General features: G+C 37.7%; 2 protein-coding genes across 2 annotated transcripts in view; one reads left to right on the top strand and one right to left on the bottom strand.

Annotated features, from left to right (window-relative positions):
• nt5e (5'-nucleotidase, ecto (CD73)) overlaps positions 1–10553 on the top strand; it is a 30073-nt gene extending 19520 nt beyond the window's left edge. Inside the window, exons 8-9 of the mRNA XM_088355017.1 lie at positions 1920–2120; positions 8434–10553. Coding sequence (XP_088211143.1) covers positions 1920–2120; positions 8434–8594 — 362 coding nt within the window. The 3' untranslated portion in view covers positions 8595–10553. The remainder of the gene's footprint in view (positions 1–1919; positions 2121–8433) is intronic.
• Positions 10554–10557: 4 nt separating this feature from the next.
• LOC148351769 (sorting nexin-14-like) overlaps positions 10558–16079 on the bottom strand; it is a 33981-nt gene continuing 28459 nt past the window's right edge. Inside the window, exons 27-30 of the mRNA XM_088354970.1 lie at positions 14618–14713; positions 14438–14529; positions 11326–11382; positions 10558–10794 (exon numbers count right to left, since the gene is read on the bottom strand). Coding sequence (XP_088211096.1) covers positions 10756–10794; positions 11326–11382; positions 14438–14529; positions 14618–14713 — 284 coding nt within the window. The 3' untranslated portion in view covers positions 10558–10755. The remainder of the gene's footprint in view (positions 10795–11325; positions 11383–14437; positions 14530–14617; positions 14714–16079) is intronic.

Genomic DNA, 16079 nt, shown 5'->3' with positions numbered 1-16079 from the left:
AAGTGCTATTTTGTGCGTGTTTACATACGCGTCTGCGGTGTTTACGTCCGTTTTTTGTGTGTTAACGTACGCTTTTGTGCATGTTTACGTACGTTTCTCCGGTGTTTACGTACATTTTTGTGCGTGCGTTTACATACATTTTGTGTGTTAACGTACGCTTTTGTGCGTGTTTCTGTAAGATTTTGAGGTGTTTACGTACGTTTTTGTGTGTTAAAGTACGCGTTTGCGCGGGTTTACGTACGTTTCAGAAGTGCTATTTTGTGCGTGTTTACATACGCGTCTGCGGTGTTTACGTCCGTTTTTTGTGTGTTAACGTACGCTTTTGTGCATGTTTACGTACGTTTCTCCGGTGTTTACGTACATTTTTGTGCGTGCGTTTACATACATTTTGTGTGTTAACGTACGCTTTTGTGCGTGTTTCTGTAAGATTTTGAGGTGTTTACGTACGTTTTTGTGTGTTGACGTGTGTTTTTTTGCGTGTTTACGTACGTTTCTGCGGTGTTGGGAGTGTTTATGTAAGTTCCTTGGTGTCTACGTACGTTTTTGTGCGCGGATATGTACCTGCTCAGATAATCCGAAAGCATTTCACATATAACAACTTATTTTTAAAGTAACAGAAATAGTTGTTTTCCCTGGTAACTAGTTACTTTCACTTTAAAGTAATTGTTACTAACTCAGTTAATTTTTTGACGTTGTAACTATAACTAATCACTTTTTTAAATTAATGTGCTCAACACTGATTGTATTACAATCCAATTAAATTAAAAATATATATTTTAGTTGAGACACTGATACAAAATTGCTACCTTTTTTAAACTGGAAATACTGACCTACTTTTGCGAAAATGGAAACGGGCAATCACACTGTGGAGAATTGTGCCAGATTGCAACACTAACATTTTTTTGGGTGTTGTCATTGGTCATTGCCGCAGTAATGGACCAGAGATCATTCGCAAGCTGACATCGACACCAATGATACAGAAAGAGAATTGTAGCATTTTCTTATTAATAACTTCCACTGCTGTTCACTACGGATATATAAATTAATGACTTGATTTGTGGGTGAAAAAGTTAAAATGTCATGAGTACTTTGCAAATATTGAAACAAGCACTGTCAACCTTCCTCTTTTGCTCATGTTATGCATTATATAAGTAAAGTTTGCAAAAACATGGACTCATTTCTCACAAACGTTTCCAGGAGTCACTGTGGTGTTCTATATAGTGTGCATGCATAGTAGAGAAGAGCACCTTGCTGTTTTGCCACCCAAAAAAATAAACCACACCGTATTTAAACCTGCAGTGTTTTAAATAGAGCAAGGAAATATTGGCTTCTACTTCAAAAATTACGGTAAATTAACCTACATCTTTTTCAACATTTGAACGTAGCAAATAAAGAGAAATATTCATTACTGTTTTACCTCAACTTGTAAATTGAATTTATGCGCTGCTCCTTTTGAATAAAATCATCAATCGATTGATAATCCTCCATTATGAAAAAAAAGTCCATGGAACAAGAAAAGAAATGCAGGATAGCTTGACTTGCTGTTAACCTGCTAATCCTATCACTAATTCTAATTCTAAACTAGTTTGGGGCTATGGTGTGCGCTAAATCCGAATCCTTGGTCTTACTATCGCCCTCTGCCATGAGTCAAGAGAATTGCATGCCTCACTCTGTATCTGCAGACACTCAGCACAGTAATACATTCAATAATAATTGTAATAATATTCACATGTATGGATTTTGAAGAAAAAAGCTACCCAAAGAATGCGAAGTTCAATGAGAAAGAAATTTTCCACTCAATAAATAAAACCATTGAATATTTATGTCATTTTAAATTCCCTTAAGACAGGTGAGGCACATCCTCACCTGCCTCCCCTGACTGCATAATATTGATCAAATCCAATTTTCTTTCTTTTCAGGCATCCATGTGGAGTACGACCTTTCCAAGCCACCCAATCAGCGGGTGGCATCTTTATTTGTTCTCTGCACGGAGTGCAGGGTCCCCAAGTACGAAAAACTGGACCTGGAGAAAACCTACACGGTGGTCTTGCCTTCCTACCTGGTAGGCGGAGGTGACGGATACAGCATGTTGAAAGACGAGAAGCTCAAACATAACACAGGTGGGTAGACGATCACGTTTTCATTTAGAGTATTACCGTATTTTTTCGTGTACAGCGAATATTTCTTTGACCCATTAGTCTGAGTGCGTGTTATATGTACATGAGACTTTACGGTAGTAAATGATCGATCGAAAAATATTGCTGACCATAATCGCAAACTACGTATGAAAAGGCATTCGATTATATCTCCTTATCACACTATCAGTGTTCATTTTACCTCTGAAAAGTGATGGGTCCCGGGGACTCGCATGCTCAAAAATCTACGGGTCCCAACAGAGATCTATGGGTCCCCAAAATTTAGTGTTATCGAGGTTGAAATCTTAAATCGGCGACAAATATATAATATAAATCTATATATTGATTCAGTTTTAATCATCAAATTATTAATTTATTTCTGCATCAAATTATTGTTGGTAATATACCAATTAAAGGGATAACCACAAACCTTTTTATTTTCTCCTTTTATACTTCCTTTTTTTCTTAACTTCTTTATACAACATAATTTGTAATATCAATCATCAAAGCAAGTGAGCCGTTTGAGAGCCGGCTCATTTTAATGAGTTGAGCCAAAAAAGCCGGTTCTCTAAAAAAAGACGGACTTCCTTTCACTCCACAACGAGATTTCGTTGGCCGAGATCTGCGTGCAGATGAAAACTCGAACCGCGAGACCAAAACGAAAATGCCTGACGAAAAGTTTGGAGTGCAGTAAATCTTTGTTAAAAAAAAGTAATCGGGTAATAATGACAATTTTGTGGCAAAAAGGTTGCGTCCCAGGGACGCACGTTGATTTGAGACTATGCGTCCCTAGCAAAAATGATGCGCTAGGACCCAGGGACGCGAGAAAACGAGAACACTGCACTATATGTATTCACAGTACCAGAGATAAATGTTCGAGAAAACAAAGTGCTCCTGAAAAATATGAATAAACGCAAAAAAGCGCACCAGGGGAAACAGCTCTTTGGTGTATCTGATGATGAATCTAATTTTGAAGGACATTGAATAATTACTTTGAACATTTTATGTTGATATTGTGTTTATAGTTTACATTGTCAACAAATGTATCTGGACAAAACTGTGATGTTTTAATTAATACCGCGCATTTTCAACAATATTTGTCACTTATAACACTTAGTTTGAGCTGAGAACAAAATTTTATACTAAAAAAGTAATTGCGATTTTTCAGACCATTGTTGCAATTTCAATGCGATATTCAGTTTGGAGGGATTTTCTGTGCTAGTTGTGTTGTTTTGTGAGTACTTAACCCTCCTGTTGTTTTCATGTCAAAATGACCCACCACTGTGTTGTTTAAAAACCCAGAAAAATCAAAATTAATTATATTTTATTAATTTTTAATGTTATCACTTGTCCTAGATTGGTCGCAACAGTAGAAAAATGAAATATTTTTATTCACAGTTCCATGTAAGCTGTATACAAAAAGTACAAAAAAGTAGTTCTTAGATTTCTTTGTTGGTGATAGGAATGAGTGGAGAGGTGTTGTAAAAGGATAGTGGGATGTTTAGACTTGTTCTAAGGGATGGGCAGGGAATCCGGATTAATGCGGCAGGGGTAAACCAGCGCAAGCTGTCGAGCGCTGCTGTTGATCAGAATAGTGTGTTGTCTCACCCTAGCCCGAGTGACACGGCCGCTTTCTTGTTTCCCCGTTTCATCTGGAGGGACGAAAGCATGACCAACTTGGGTGCAGAGGTGCTTAACCTGTTTGGATGTTTGGGCATTTGGGTTGGCCATGGTCCAAAAATGTTTGTGTTTGTTGCTACTTTTTCCCTTTTTTTAAAATTTTCTTTGTTTTTGTATGTTTGTCTTGCTGTCGGTCACCCCTCTCGAGGGATAACACCAGGGGAGATAGATAGAATGAAGACAACACGAGGGTTGATCATATTGACATGCTTTAATCTTTTACTAGGGATCTTTGTTACGGTTGCTGTCTGCTCACACAAGGCTCAAACTGCAGTGTTTTGCGATGACACAATTACACTATGTCACATCGCAATATCCATTTGATTTTTTTTAGTCGTGCAGCCCTATTTTTTACTGCTTACCCAAAGTAAATTGAATGCTGTTCTTGAATTGTTTGGAGAATATGGACGGTTTTGGTCTCCTTTGAAAGGTACGACACGGAAGTTTTGTCCCAAACTTTTTGGGGCGATTAAATTCCTGCCAATGAGTGTAGCAACCTTAGCTGGAAAACAGGTGAGACAATCGTTTGAAGACTTACCTGGTACCTTGTCAAATTTGATCACAATCTGAAAAAGTAAACATTGTATTCTACACATTTTTCTAAGGGTAGGTTTAGGAATTTCCAAAAGTGGCCATTTGGAGAAAACCAGTTTACAACACTAAAACCATTGGTAAATTTCTTAGAAATTGTGAAAGAGTTGTAAATGTTTTACTCATTTTTCCAAAGTCATCAATGATTGTGCACACTTGCGAGTAATGATCGTGCATAAAAATAGATCCCAGGTTCCATTTAGGCACATTCATTTTCGGCTCTGGTTTAAATACACCCCTGGAAAACGGCATAGAATTATTTCGGAAATTACATTGGACAATGAGTGTGTCAATCAACATTCAAATCAGTCACTACTGGCTAAATATATTCGGAGCTACAGGTGATATCAGTTTTATCAAACAGGCCCGTATAGGCTAATGAGGGCTGTGGACCATGGAAAAAAATCTTGCTAATGGCCGAGAGTGGTTTCAATCAAAAGGTCGGAGGCTGAGCACTATATTGCGAATAATTTTACGAATATGTTCATTTTTAAAGGGGAGCAAAACGAACAAGTTACAAGAAGGACTAACGAATGATGCAGGCATTCTTTTAGGTAGATTTTTTTTTGATTTGTCAGCATTATTTTGTTTTTTGGAGTAAGTATTTTAGTTAGATTCTGTGGATTGCACTGAATGTAACAAAAGCATTTTTGCGGACATTCAACTCATTTAATGACGGCCAGGAGATGTAAATAATAAGTTACACCAGCTTTATAGATTTCAGGTATCTTGTTTAAGATTGATCGTGATATTTCTGTGATGGTCAGCATATCTTGAATCCCAAGAGTTTGAGTTTTCCAATGATATGTTGCATGATGTATTTGAAGTGACTGGGGTCATTTATAAAAAAAAAAAACGGTGGGCGTTAAGGGGTTAAAAAGAAAATTAGGGGTCCGTGTTATACACGAGTGCGCGTTGTACACAAATTAATCTCATCTCATCTCATCAGCTGCACCGCTTATCCTCAGTAGGGTCGCGGGGGTGCTGGAGCCCATCCCAGCAATCATCGGGCAGTGGGCAGGGGACACCCTGAACTGGTTGCCAGCCAATCGCAGGGCACACGGGGACAGACAACTCACTCGTTCATTCATACCTAGGGACAATTTGGACCGGCCAATTCACCTGAAAAGCATGTTTTTGGAATGTGGGAGGAAACCCACGCAAGCAAGGGGGAGAACATACAAACTCCGCACAGGAAGTCTGGAGCTGGATTTGAAACCACGCAGGAGGTTCCCAAGACCTTAGAACTGTGCCGCACACACGCTAACCACTGCGTCGCCGTGCTGCCCACACAAATTAATATGTTACATTAATAAGACATGTTACTTGCTCCATATACATGTGTCTGGTATAGTTTTGCCACATTTTTTTTAAATGTTCTTGCTCCATATCAACCTGTTTTAATTTGCAATGTTAAATCAAAAATAAAATACTAAGAACATGAAATAACAGGCACTAGACAATACAAGACAATTTACATCAGTGTTTTTTCCATTCCTCAGCAGATTTGACTCAACTATGGAGTAAATTAACAACATCAAAGGCAAGGACTATAGGGGAGGTTACAATCTGCTGAAGTCAGATAAAGCTTTTAAACCAGTGATGAAGTGCAGATGTCGTCCGTGGACAAATTACGGTCCGTTTAAAAAAAATAAAACGACACCGTTGATCATTCTCGTGTGTGCCCCGGCCTGAAGTAGGCGAGTACACGAAAAGTTAACACATTCCTGTTAAATGTCAGTACTTTGTGATAAAGCATTCCAAAACCTCACCCTCGGACTTTAATGTGACTAAGATCGGAAACATAAATACCGTACTTTCCGCACTATAAGGCGCACCTAAAAGCCTTTATTTTTTTCCAAAGCTGACCAGGCGCCTTATAATACAGTGTGCCTTATATATGGATCAATATTAAGTCGCAAAGTCTTGCAACTAAGGCAAGCAGCCGCCGACTAGATTTTCCCCCGGAGGTGAAGTAGTCCGCGGTGTATGCTGGGATTTATATACCGGCGTTTCATTTCCTAACCAATGTGTTAATCATCATTTGAATCAGTCACTATTGGCTAAAGTTTTTCGGAGGTAAAGGGGGCGGACCCTTTTTATCATTAACAGGCTCGCATAGGCTAAAGGGGCGAAACAAAGACTGCAATTGGCCGAAAAAGATGAATGTGAATGACACGTTGGGTTGCACTACGGCATTGAGAAAACATTTTTTTACTATTCTGTATTTGTAAATATTTTACTCTCCTGGATTTACTACACTCACGGTTGTAAGAAGACCATGGTTACGTATCATTAATGAACGTGAAGGCTGCAAGAGAACTTAGGTGAGCTATGCGGATTAATATTTTCCCGGTATCTTGTTTTAGAACAATCTTGATGTTTCTGTGATGAGTCTATTTTTAGACTAAATTAAATTCAAAGAGTTTATTGTCATATGCACAGTATAGAACCCCGTTTTGCTGCACAATAAAATTCTTACTTTGCTGTCCACACAGTTGCCAGCAATGAAAACTAAGAAATGTTTGTTTGGTGACATCGTACGGACACCGCATCCGCACGTGTCTACGACACGTATTTGCTTCTTTGCCAGCTTTTGGAATGTTAAGGGGGTAATAAGTTTGACTGAACTATCTGACTGTTTTGTCGACGTTCCCATTGTAGCGCCTTATAATCCGGTGCGCCTTATGCATGGAAAATATCGGACAAAAGACTATTTTTTTGGGGGTGCGCCCTATAACCCGGTGCGCCTTATAGTGCGGAAAATACGGTACCTGTGATAACCTGGTTGTACAAGCATGTACACCTTTTTGACTGGAAACGTTAGTGTCAGGAATACTGAACTGTATTCAAGACGTTGCTAAACAGTAATAAACACATTTGCTGGCATTTAAAGGGTTTCTAATTAGCTTCTTGTTTTCTTAGACTCTTGAACTTTGTCAATACTTTATTAGAAGTCTTGACTTTTATTCGTGATATACAGTCAACCCCTACTGTAGGATAGTGATCCGTTCTGAGATAGGGGGTCGTAAAGTGAAATTGCCTTATGGCTGGGGGTGTAAAACCTATGGTAATAAGCAAATGCCTTCCAGTACCCCAGATAAAAACATTAAATAACAAACTAGCATTAGTAAGTACTACTTGTATGTAATATACTTGTGTGTGATTAGATTATTAACAAATAAACTTGTAAAGGAAAAATGAAATTTAATTTACCTTTGGTGTGATGAGACTTGAGCTGGTACAGTGGAGTAAGTAAGTGGATGCAGATGGGGGAGGAGATGACGGATTTAAACTAAAACCACGTTATAAATGTCCACGTGCAAGGATTGTCATGCTCCTACAAGACTTTGTTGGTTTAACTGCGGCATTCCTAAAGGGACATTGTGTATTTTTTAGCGCCTCCTGATAGTAAAAAATTAAAAATGAATAATTCATTAAAAATAATGTACCCATCTGAATAATAAGCAAAAATACATAAACAGGCTGGGCAAATGAGAAAAAGTGGGCAGTTTGATCATTATAAGTCTCCATAGTTTGTATTCTTTCTCGTGTTTTGTAGGACTTGTTTTTGGTTACGCTACAGCGACATCTAGCAGACAAACATTATGCAGTGTCATTTTAATAATACATCTGGTTTCACCACGGAAATCAATTGTACTAACAAACAGGTAAAGCGCACTAAAAGGGGCCTTTTTAAAATTTATAGCCAATTTGGGGTTTCTAGGTACGCCTTATAACCCAGAAAATACTTGTTCTTGCTGTCGTATAGTGGGCAGAATGTTGTAATGAGGGCCCGAAAGAAGTTGTATTCTACATCGTAAACATGGTAAAGCGGGGATGTTATATCAAGGGGACACTGAATTGCAGAGGTCTACTATATTAAAAGAAAATGTATATTCAACATTTATAAGGGTTCTAAAACAGACCCCTGGGGCGGACCCGAGCTAATTCTTCTCTACATATTGACGCCTAGTTTTCGACACACAAACACCCGTTAATAATCAATTTCCCCTCATTTTTGCAGGTGATCTGGACATCACGGTTTTGTCCAAATACATCTCTGACAGGAAACGCGTCTACCCGGCCGTGGAAGGTCGGATCAAGTTCCGGAGCAATTCTGCCGCTTTTCGAGGCCTAAATCTCGTCTTGTTGCTGATGAGTTTAAGCCTCTCTCTGACATTCTGATTGTTAAAGTTTGATCAGAAACATCCAGGCGAGTTTTTTTCTCAGGGGAGATACAATCATCGGAAAATTGCCTTATGAATATAAAAATTGGCAAAAAAATGAATACTGTTTTTGACAATAAAGAAAGTCGGCATGAAAGGAAGATCCCATTGAAAGATGCTTATGACTAGTTATCAGAATCCAAATCTTTTGGCCTATTCACAACCAGCCCATTGGAAAGTGGAAGTCAATATCTGTGTGAATATGGTTTCTAAATGAGTCATATAAAACAATGTACTTGCAGTAATGCACATTTTAGCCTTGAGAAGTATTTTAACAAGCTAAAATTTTTGCTCTACAAATTATTAAACGTAATATTTGTAATTCTTTAAAATGGGACAGTGTGTACTTTTTAACACCTAGTCGTAAAAAAAAAACTATATTTGCTTAAAAAAAAACAATGATTTGAAAATTAAGCAAAAATACATGAACTACCAGATAACTATGTATTTTTTAAAATACTTGTAGGTTGAGAAACTTGTATTTACTTCACATAACATGGGGATTATTCTAGTGCAAGGTGGGGGATACTATGGCCCGTGTGCTAAATAAGGCCTGCCAAAAATTTTAACGCCGAACGTAAACTTTAAAAAAAAACATTATATTAAAAAAAAAACGTGGCAGTGCAACTCTTGTATCCAGTTTTTCTTTGTGTACCCACAACCCACTCGCACTCTCTGTAAAAATATATTCTTATTAATTATTTCATATTGTCTAATTGGCCAACATTCAAATAAGTTAAATGTCATGGCGACATTTTTCTGTATTTGCAGTTTTTTATTTATTTATCAAGAATTGTGCATTTGAATTTTTAATTTATATTATCAAAATTAGTGCTTTAAAAAAGAGGCATAATGTATATGTTTTGCTTTAACTTGGACCAACCTACCCCACTTTTCTGAGGGACAATAGTCTATTGACTCCGGCATCATTTTGACTAGAATAAAAGCTCCTTCAAACCCACTTGAGCTGAGTCAACAAAGCCTTCTTTCATCTCCAGCCAACATGTCTGATTTCCTTCCAAAGTGCATTTGACCAACTTTTGCCATGCATCACAATATACAACAACATTTAATCGTAAATGAATATAATATGTGGTGTATGATAAAAACTGGATTCATCTATTGCTCATGCATTGATAAGGTATTGGATAAAAGCTGTTTTCGCAGAAACATAATATGCAAATCAAGATTTTTTTTTCTGCTTGGCCCAGCAAAACAAATAACCTAATGCAGCCACGTAAAATGTTTGACCAACCCTGGCCTTGAGGGAGCATAATTGTCCAAAATCTTGCTGCTACGGGCACCCAAAAATTAAAAACCTTGTGAGAGCCTGGAAAAAAAATAGAAGAAAAATGTTGCAAATTGATTACTAATCTGTACTCTCCTTTGTGTTTTTTATCAGTCGTTTTGACACAGTGACATCTGAAGGTCAAATATTACAAAGTGTCCTTTTTAATATATCTGATGTTCTTGCATGGCCTTACAAAGGGAAGCCATTTCATTTCCAAAAATGTGCAAAAAATATCTCCAGAATGTCTACTAATGTTGTTGACATTGTAAATGCCACCGGATTCGTGTTGTAACGCAGTACAAATCCACGAATGATATTCAATTTTTTTTTAAAGGTGAAAACATTTCACCTTTACTGCGTTTGTGAAAACCCACGCTGCGTAAAACTAAATAAAGCCAATGTGCACTTCTACCCAACCATTTTCCTATTCATGCAAATACACTCAACGCTTTTTACCTAATCAAATACTGTCACGATAAAATGTATTTGTTTTGTGCTCAGGACTGTTTTTAGTTCCTGCTTTCCGAAAACGAAGTGCCATTCCTCTGAAATATTTTGTTGTCAACATTTCTCATCTGTCACGATAACGACATGAAATATGGCAACAATAAAAAAAAAGTTAGACTACTGCTGCAGTTGACAGTTTAATACGGGTTTGATTGGTTACAATAAAGAACAATCATTTTAGAATTGCCAGTGCAAGGCTGTTATATTATTTAATATATTACTCTTTTTTTTACAGCAGAGGAAAGGCCAACAAAGGTCTCCGGAGACATCAAAGTGCATTAAACGTGCATTGAAATGATTAGTTATTGTCAGTTGAACAAACTCACATCCAAGGAGAAATGACTGAAGGCTCCTTTTGCAACTGTTGAGATAACATCACATAAAACAATACAGGTTATTCAAATTGTGTAATTGGGATTTTAAAATCAATTACATTTGTCTTTAGGCCCCTCTACATACGAGATTAAGTTGTTCCCAGCTCGAGCTCATATCTAGTATTTCTTGTAACTTGAATGAATTTTCCCCAGAAGAAATAACTGAAAACGAATTAATCCGTTCCCGGTCCCCCCAAAATCATCCAAGTGATCACACTTCCTGATCAAATAGGGATTAAACATATGTATACAGTGACAAGAAAAATAAGACACTAATGAAATAAAATTGAGCACGTACTATGGAGGAAGCCGATGCTAGCGCTAAGCGTTCTCTAGTGCTTGTGTCTGGAAATTCTCCTAACTTGGATTTTCTTTTGTATGTCAGGTGAGATTTTTGTGCGATCGACATTTCTTGTCACGAATTTCTCAAAACTAAAGTCGCTTGTAAGTAGAGGGGCCACAGTACACACATTTACAGTAGATTGGTAACAAAAACTCGAAGATTAGCATTTGTTTACCTTATACATCTCTGGGAAAAGCTCTTGAATAGCAATATCCAAAAGAATATAGGACAGCTGAGGACGATAAGAACATGAGAAACTGTCAATACAATGCATTTGAAGAAAATGCATGAAATTACTGTACTTTTTTATAAGTCGAGGATAATTACACAAGAAATTGTCACGGTTGCCATGGCGCCCAATTGGCCCCGCCCGTATGGCGCCGGCTGCAGCTTGTTGACAGATTTGCTTCCCCACTATTTAAACCCGGTCCTGTCAATCCCCTTTTGTCAGTCCGTCTGCTAACCTCCTGGTGTTCAAGGCAAGCCTTTTTCGACCGTGACCCCCGTCTCTCCCGTTTTCCTCCCGTATGTCTTCGGCTACAATCAGTTTTGATCCCGATCACATCTGCTCTCCCGTCTTTGGCTTACAACTTGTTTCCAACCCAGATCACATCTGCTCTCCCGTTCTGGCTTATGACTCGCTTCCGACCCCAACCACGTTTTTGCTCTCCTGTCCCGGCTACCAACACGTTTTTTCTGTCCCCGACACCGCCATCGCCCGCCACGGAAGATCCACTTCCGTGTTCGGATCACGAACGAGAGCGACCCGCTTCCCGGGTCCAGCGAACTTCGGCGTGTGGGTGCACTCCTTCCTTGTTCCTTCAATAAAACTTGTGGTAAATGTTACGCGAGTGGGTACGGTTTCCGTTCTGGTCCTGACAGAGATAAATGCAGTGACGATTAGTAGTAAGTTTTGTTTACTGAAATGATTATATTCACATAGTTTGAGCTATCTCAGGAGGTGGCCATTTTAGTACTTGTTCTGAATTGAGGATGACATTACAATGGCTGAGGCATCAGCTAAGGACCAATCATGGCTCTGCTCAGTGAGCAAGTTAACCATGATTAGTCCTGAGACAAGGACATTTTGTCATGGATAAAAACAAGTTTAGACTCGTGTGGGTAACGAAACCATTATACATTTAAATAGTTCTTTTATCCAATCCAGAAAAAAAAAATCCCCAGTAATATAAAAAAACGTTGATTGTATACATTGCAACCTGATGATATTAATTTCAGAATTTTTTTTGAATGTGTTAAGTAATGTCTAAGAAATCATATTTAGAAAATAACAAATTTAAGTTAAAAGTTGCGTTCTCAAATACTGAAAATTGGTCATTCATTTAATTTGGGAAAAAATGCAGAATGTTTGAGTAAAACCAAAATTGGTATCTTAATTAGTCAAAATGAGGAACAATTGAAACAACAAGTTTATACTTGGGCAATTCATAAAAAAAGTTTTAAAAATGGGTTTAGAACCTGTATTGCAGATTTAGAAAGTTGAAAGTTAGCCATCTGTGTAATTAAAAACCTATTAAACATTATACATTGTTAAAGGATTATATTAGTGAAATAAAAACAAAATTTAATTAATTGTTAGATAATGTTTAAAAGCTTTCAAATTAAATAAAAATATATAGGGGTAACCGCAAAATCTTTCAATCATCATTTTTTTAGTAAGGAAAAAAATTAACCACTCATTTAATATGAAAAATTCTTGAAATCAACTGCTAACTAATGTAAATTAATTGAAATAAAATGATCTGCATTTCTATAGCGCTTTTCAAGTCAATGACTTCCCAAAGCGCTTTACAATGTGCTTCACATTTCCCAATAGCGGCCTTGCAGCCATGTAAGGCGCTAACCTGCTTATTGGGGGTATTAGGGATTCAGTGTCTTACCCAAGGGCACTTCGACATGTAACACGGACGAGCCGGGCTTCGAACTGGGATCCCTCGATCCCAAGACGAGCGCTCTACCTCCTGAGCTACTGCCGCCCCATAAATAAAACATTTTAATTACATAACGTAAAATAACATCTAAAATCTTCAAAATATTACTTAATTTTATATATATATATATATATATATATATATATATATATATATATATATGGGGAAATCTTAAAAGCTTAACCAAATTTAAGTTTAGAAAATTGGTGGATGATCTCAGCCAGAAATATTGTCATTTATTTTAATAAGAAAAAACGTTAAATAAAATAGTAAAACAAAAAAAATACTAGTCAATTAATGAATTAATTAATGGTAAAATGAAAACAAACATTTTATTCTATTTTTAAATGGTAGATTATATCCAATTTTTAAAAACAAAACACTTATTTAATATGAAAAAACACTAGCACTAACAATAGTCTTGATTAATTACTTATAAAACGTTTTAAATTATTCAACATGTTAATTACCCTCCAAAAGACCCCAAATACAATAAATTATTACAATATATTTGTTAAAATAATATAAAGGATTAACCTAATTCAGGTGAAATCTTTACAGATAAAATCTGTTCACGTTATAACCTAAGGTAAACATTCAAATTCCGTTTTTGTTGGACTTTCACCAAAGATGTTTGCATGAACTTAAAGATAACAAATTAAAATCAACCTCATGCGGAAATGGCTAACTGATTTTTTTTTGGTTCTCGACATGGAAAGTAGCTAGACAGTCTCAGCGATTCACATCATTATTAACTTTTCATTTCTGGAATTAACAATATTCTGAATCCCATAATTTAACTGTTGGCATGTGACAGTGGCCTTAACTACATACATACCTAGTATGCGATAATGGCCATTTTTTTTTGTTGATGTTTCCTCCAAATTCATCAGATTTTGGTGAAGCCATTATCAAATGCGAAATCTTTAAAAAGCAAGGCCACCATCACATGAAAAGACGTTTTGATTAATAATTCGTTCATAAGCGATTGTTTTGACAAACTCATTATGTGTGTCAATAATAATTAATTAATTGGTGATTTAAAAAAAGATTGTATTTAACAGATACAAGCCTTTTTTTCTCAAAAAAAACAATTATTGTCAGTAGTAAGCTTGAAGTTAACACAATATTAGTACTAATACTAAAACAGGATGGCCTTAAAATGTGCTCCATCATATCCAGCTGTGAGAGATGATATTACAAGCCACTCGTTATCCCTGACGGTATTGCCACAGCTAGGCCAAGTCCGTTTTTTTACCTTAGCAGTCCAAGCTATTAAACGTCGCAGTAGGCGTCAAGAAGGACGCATGTTGTGGCGTGGGCGATTGTTGTTACCTGCTTGTTGACAACCGGCTGCTGCAGCCCATCAAACAGGAGACGCGCGCCTTCGTACTTAGCCTCCTCGCCAATGCATTTCCCCAGAAGCTCTGCAGATAAACGCTCTTTGAATTGGCAGCCGCCCTTTTAAACATCTTTGTGTCTTGCGAGGGGGGGGAAACGCTGACAGGAAATTACCGGGAATGTATCTCATCATCTCGCCGAATGTCCTTTTTGCTCTCCTCTGCTTGTCCTCGGCTGAGCGGGGCGAACTGCTCTCGCAGAAAACAGCGTCTAAGGAGAGAAAAAGAACTTTATGTAAATGTAAACATACAAATTGAGGGTCACTCACCTTTTGATATTATTTTCTTTTGAATAATTCTAATTTTTTTTTTTATAATTTGCAGATAGCAGAAGTTGCATATATAATCCCTCGTTTATCACCCTTAATCAGGACCAGAATCCCCAGCGATATGGGAAACTCTTCAAAGTAGACAACCCCAAACCCAATTTTAACGTGCGCTCTGCCTGCTCCCACTCGCAGCAACCAAGGGTAATGGATCACAGCCGCACGGGTGCCGTTTATTTTGGCTAAAAAAAAAAATGTGAAAAAAGGGCCACCATGCATGACAAGTTTTCTCTCTTGGCCTTCGATGTCAGCAATAGTCAACTGGGAATAATGGGATGCAGCCAAAACAGTGCAGTTCATTTTATGTAGGCCACAATGGCATGCTTCAGCAGCCCAAACCCCAAAAAGGTGCAATGGCAGCCCCTGCTCACAGCAATAATCGACCTGGGATAATGGATCATAGCCAGAACCATGCATGTCACTCTAGGCGTGCCAGAATGGCAAACCTCCTAACAAATGTGCCTTCTGCCAGTCTATGCTGAGAGCAATATGGTATTGTGGTTAATAGATTTCTGTTGAACGAGTGAAGATCAATTTAGGCGGAAATAACAAAAAAAACTGCCAAGCCCAATGAAAGTCAAGTCAAGTCAAGTCATTTTTATTTGTATAGCCCTAAATCACGAAGAGTCTCAAAGGGCTTCACAGATTATTACACTATATTACAGATGTGACATTTGTCAATGTTCACAGCAGTTTTTGAGAATATATCACGGCATTTAGATGGACCAATGACTAACATTTCGGTCTTTTCAGAGTTAAGACGCAAGAAATTGAGTGACATCCACTCTTTTATCTCAATGAGGCAGGCCTCCAAATTTCCACAGTTTAGTGTGTGAGATTCCTCCAACGGAAGATATAGTTGAGTGTCGTCAGTGGAAGCTGATATTGTACTTGCGAATAATATCACCTAATGGAAGCATGTAAATACTGAAAAGAAGAGGGCCAAGCACTGAACCTGTGTCACAGCAATGTTTGTTTGGGGGTAATCGATTGCGGCCTCAAGAGTGCAGTTAACTTTTTGGTGGACAGAAAGGCGAGAAACAGCCACGCTTACAGCAATATGCAATCATAGATAATTGAACATAACCGCATGAGTGCAGTTCACTTTTGTTGGACAGAATGGCATAAAAGAGCTGCTAGATCTGACAAGTGCGCTTTGCCCGTACCCACTTACTGTAATATGCAATCAGGGATAATTGATCGCAGCTGCCAGAGAGCAGGTCACCTTTATGGTAGAAAGAACGGCAAAAA

Source organism: Urocampus carinirostris, chromosome 15 (genome assembly GCF_059441175.1).
Source record: "Urocampus carinirostris isolate Australia breed hairy pipefish chromosome 15, RoL_Ucar_1.0, whole genome shotgun sequence".
NCBI lineage: Eukaryota > Metazoa > Chordata > Actinopteri > Syngnathiformes > Syngnathidae > Urocampus > Urocampus carinirostris.
This window is presented reverse-complemented; position numbering and strand designations above follow the sequence as displayed.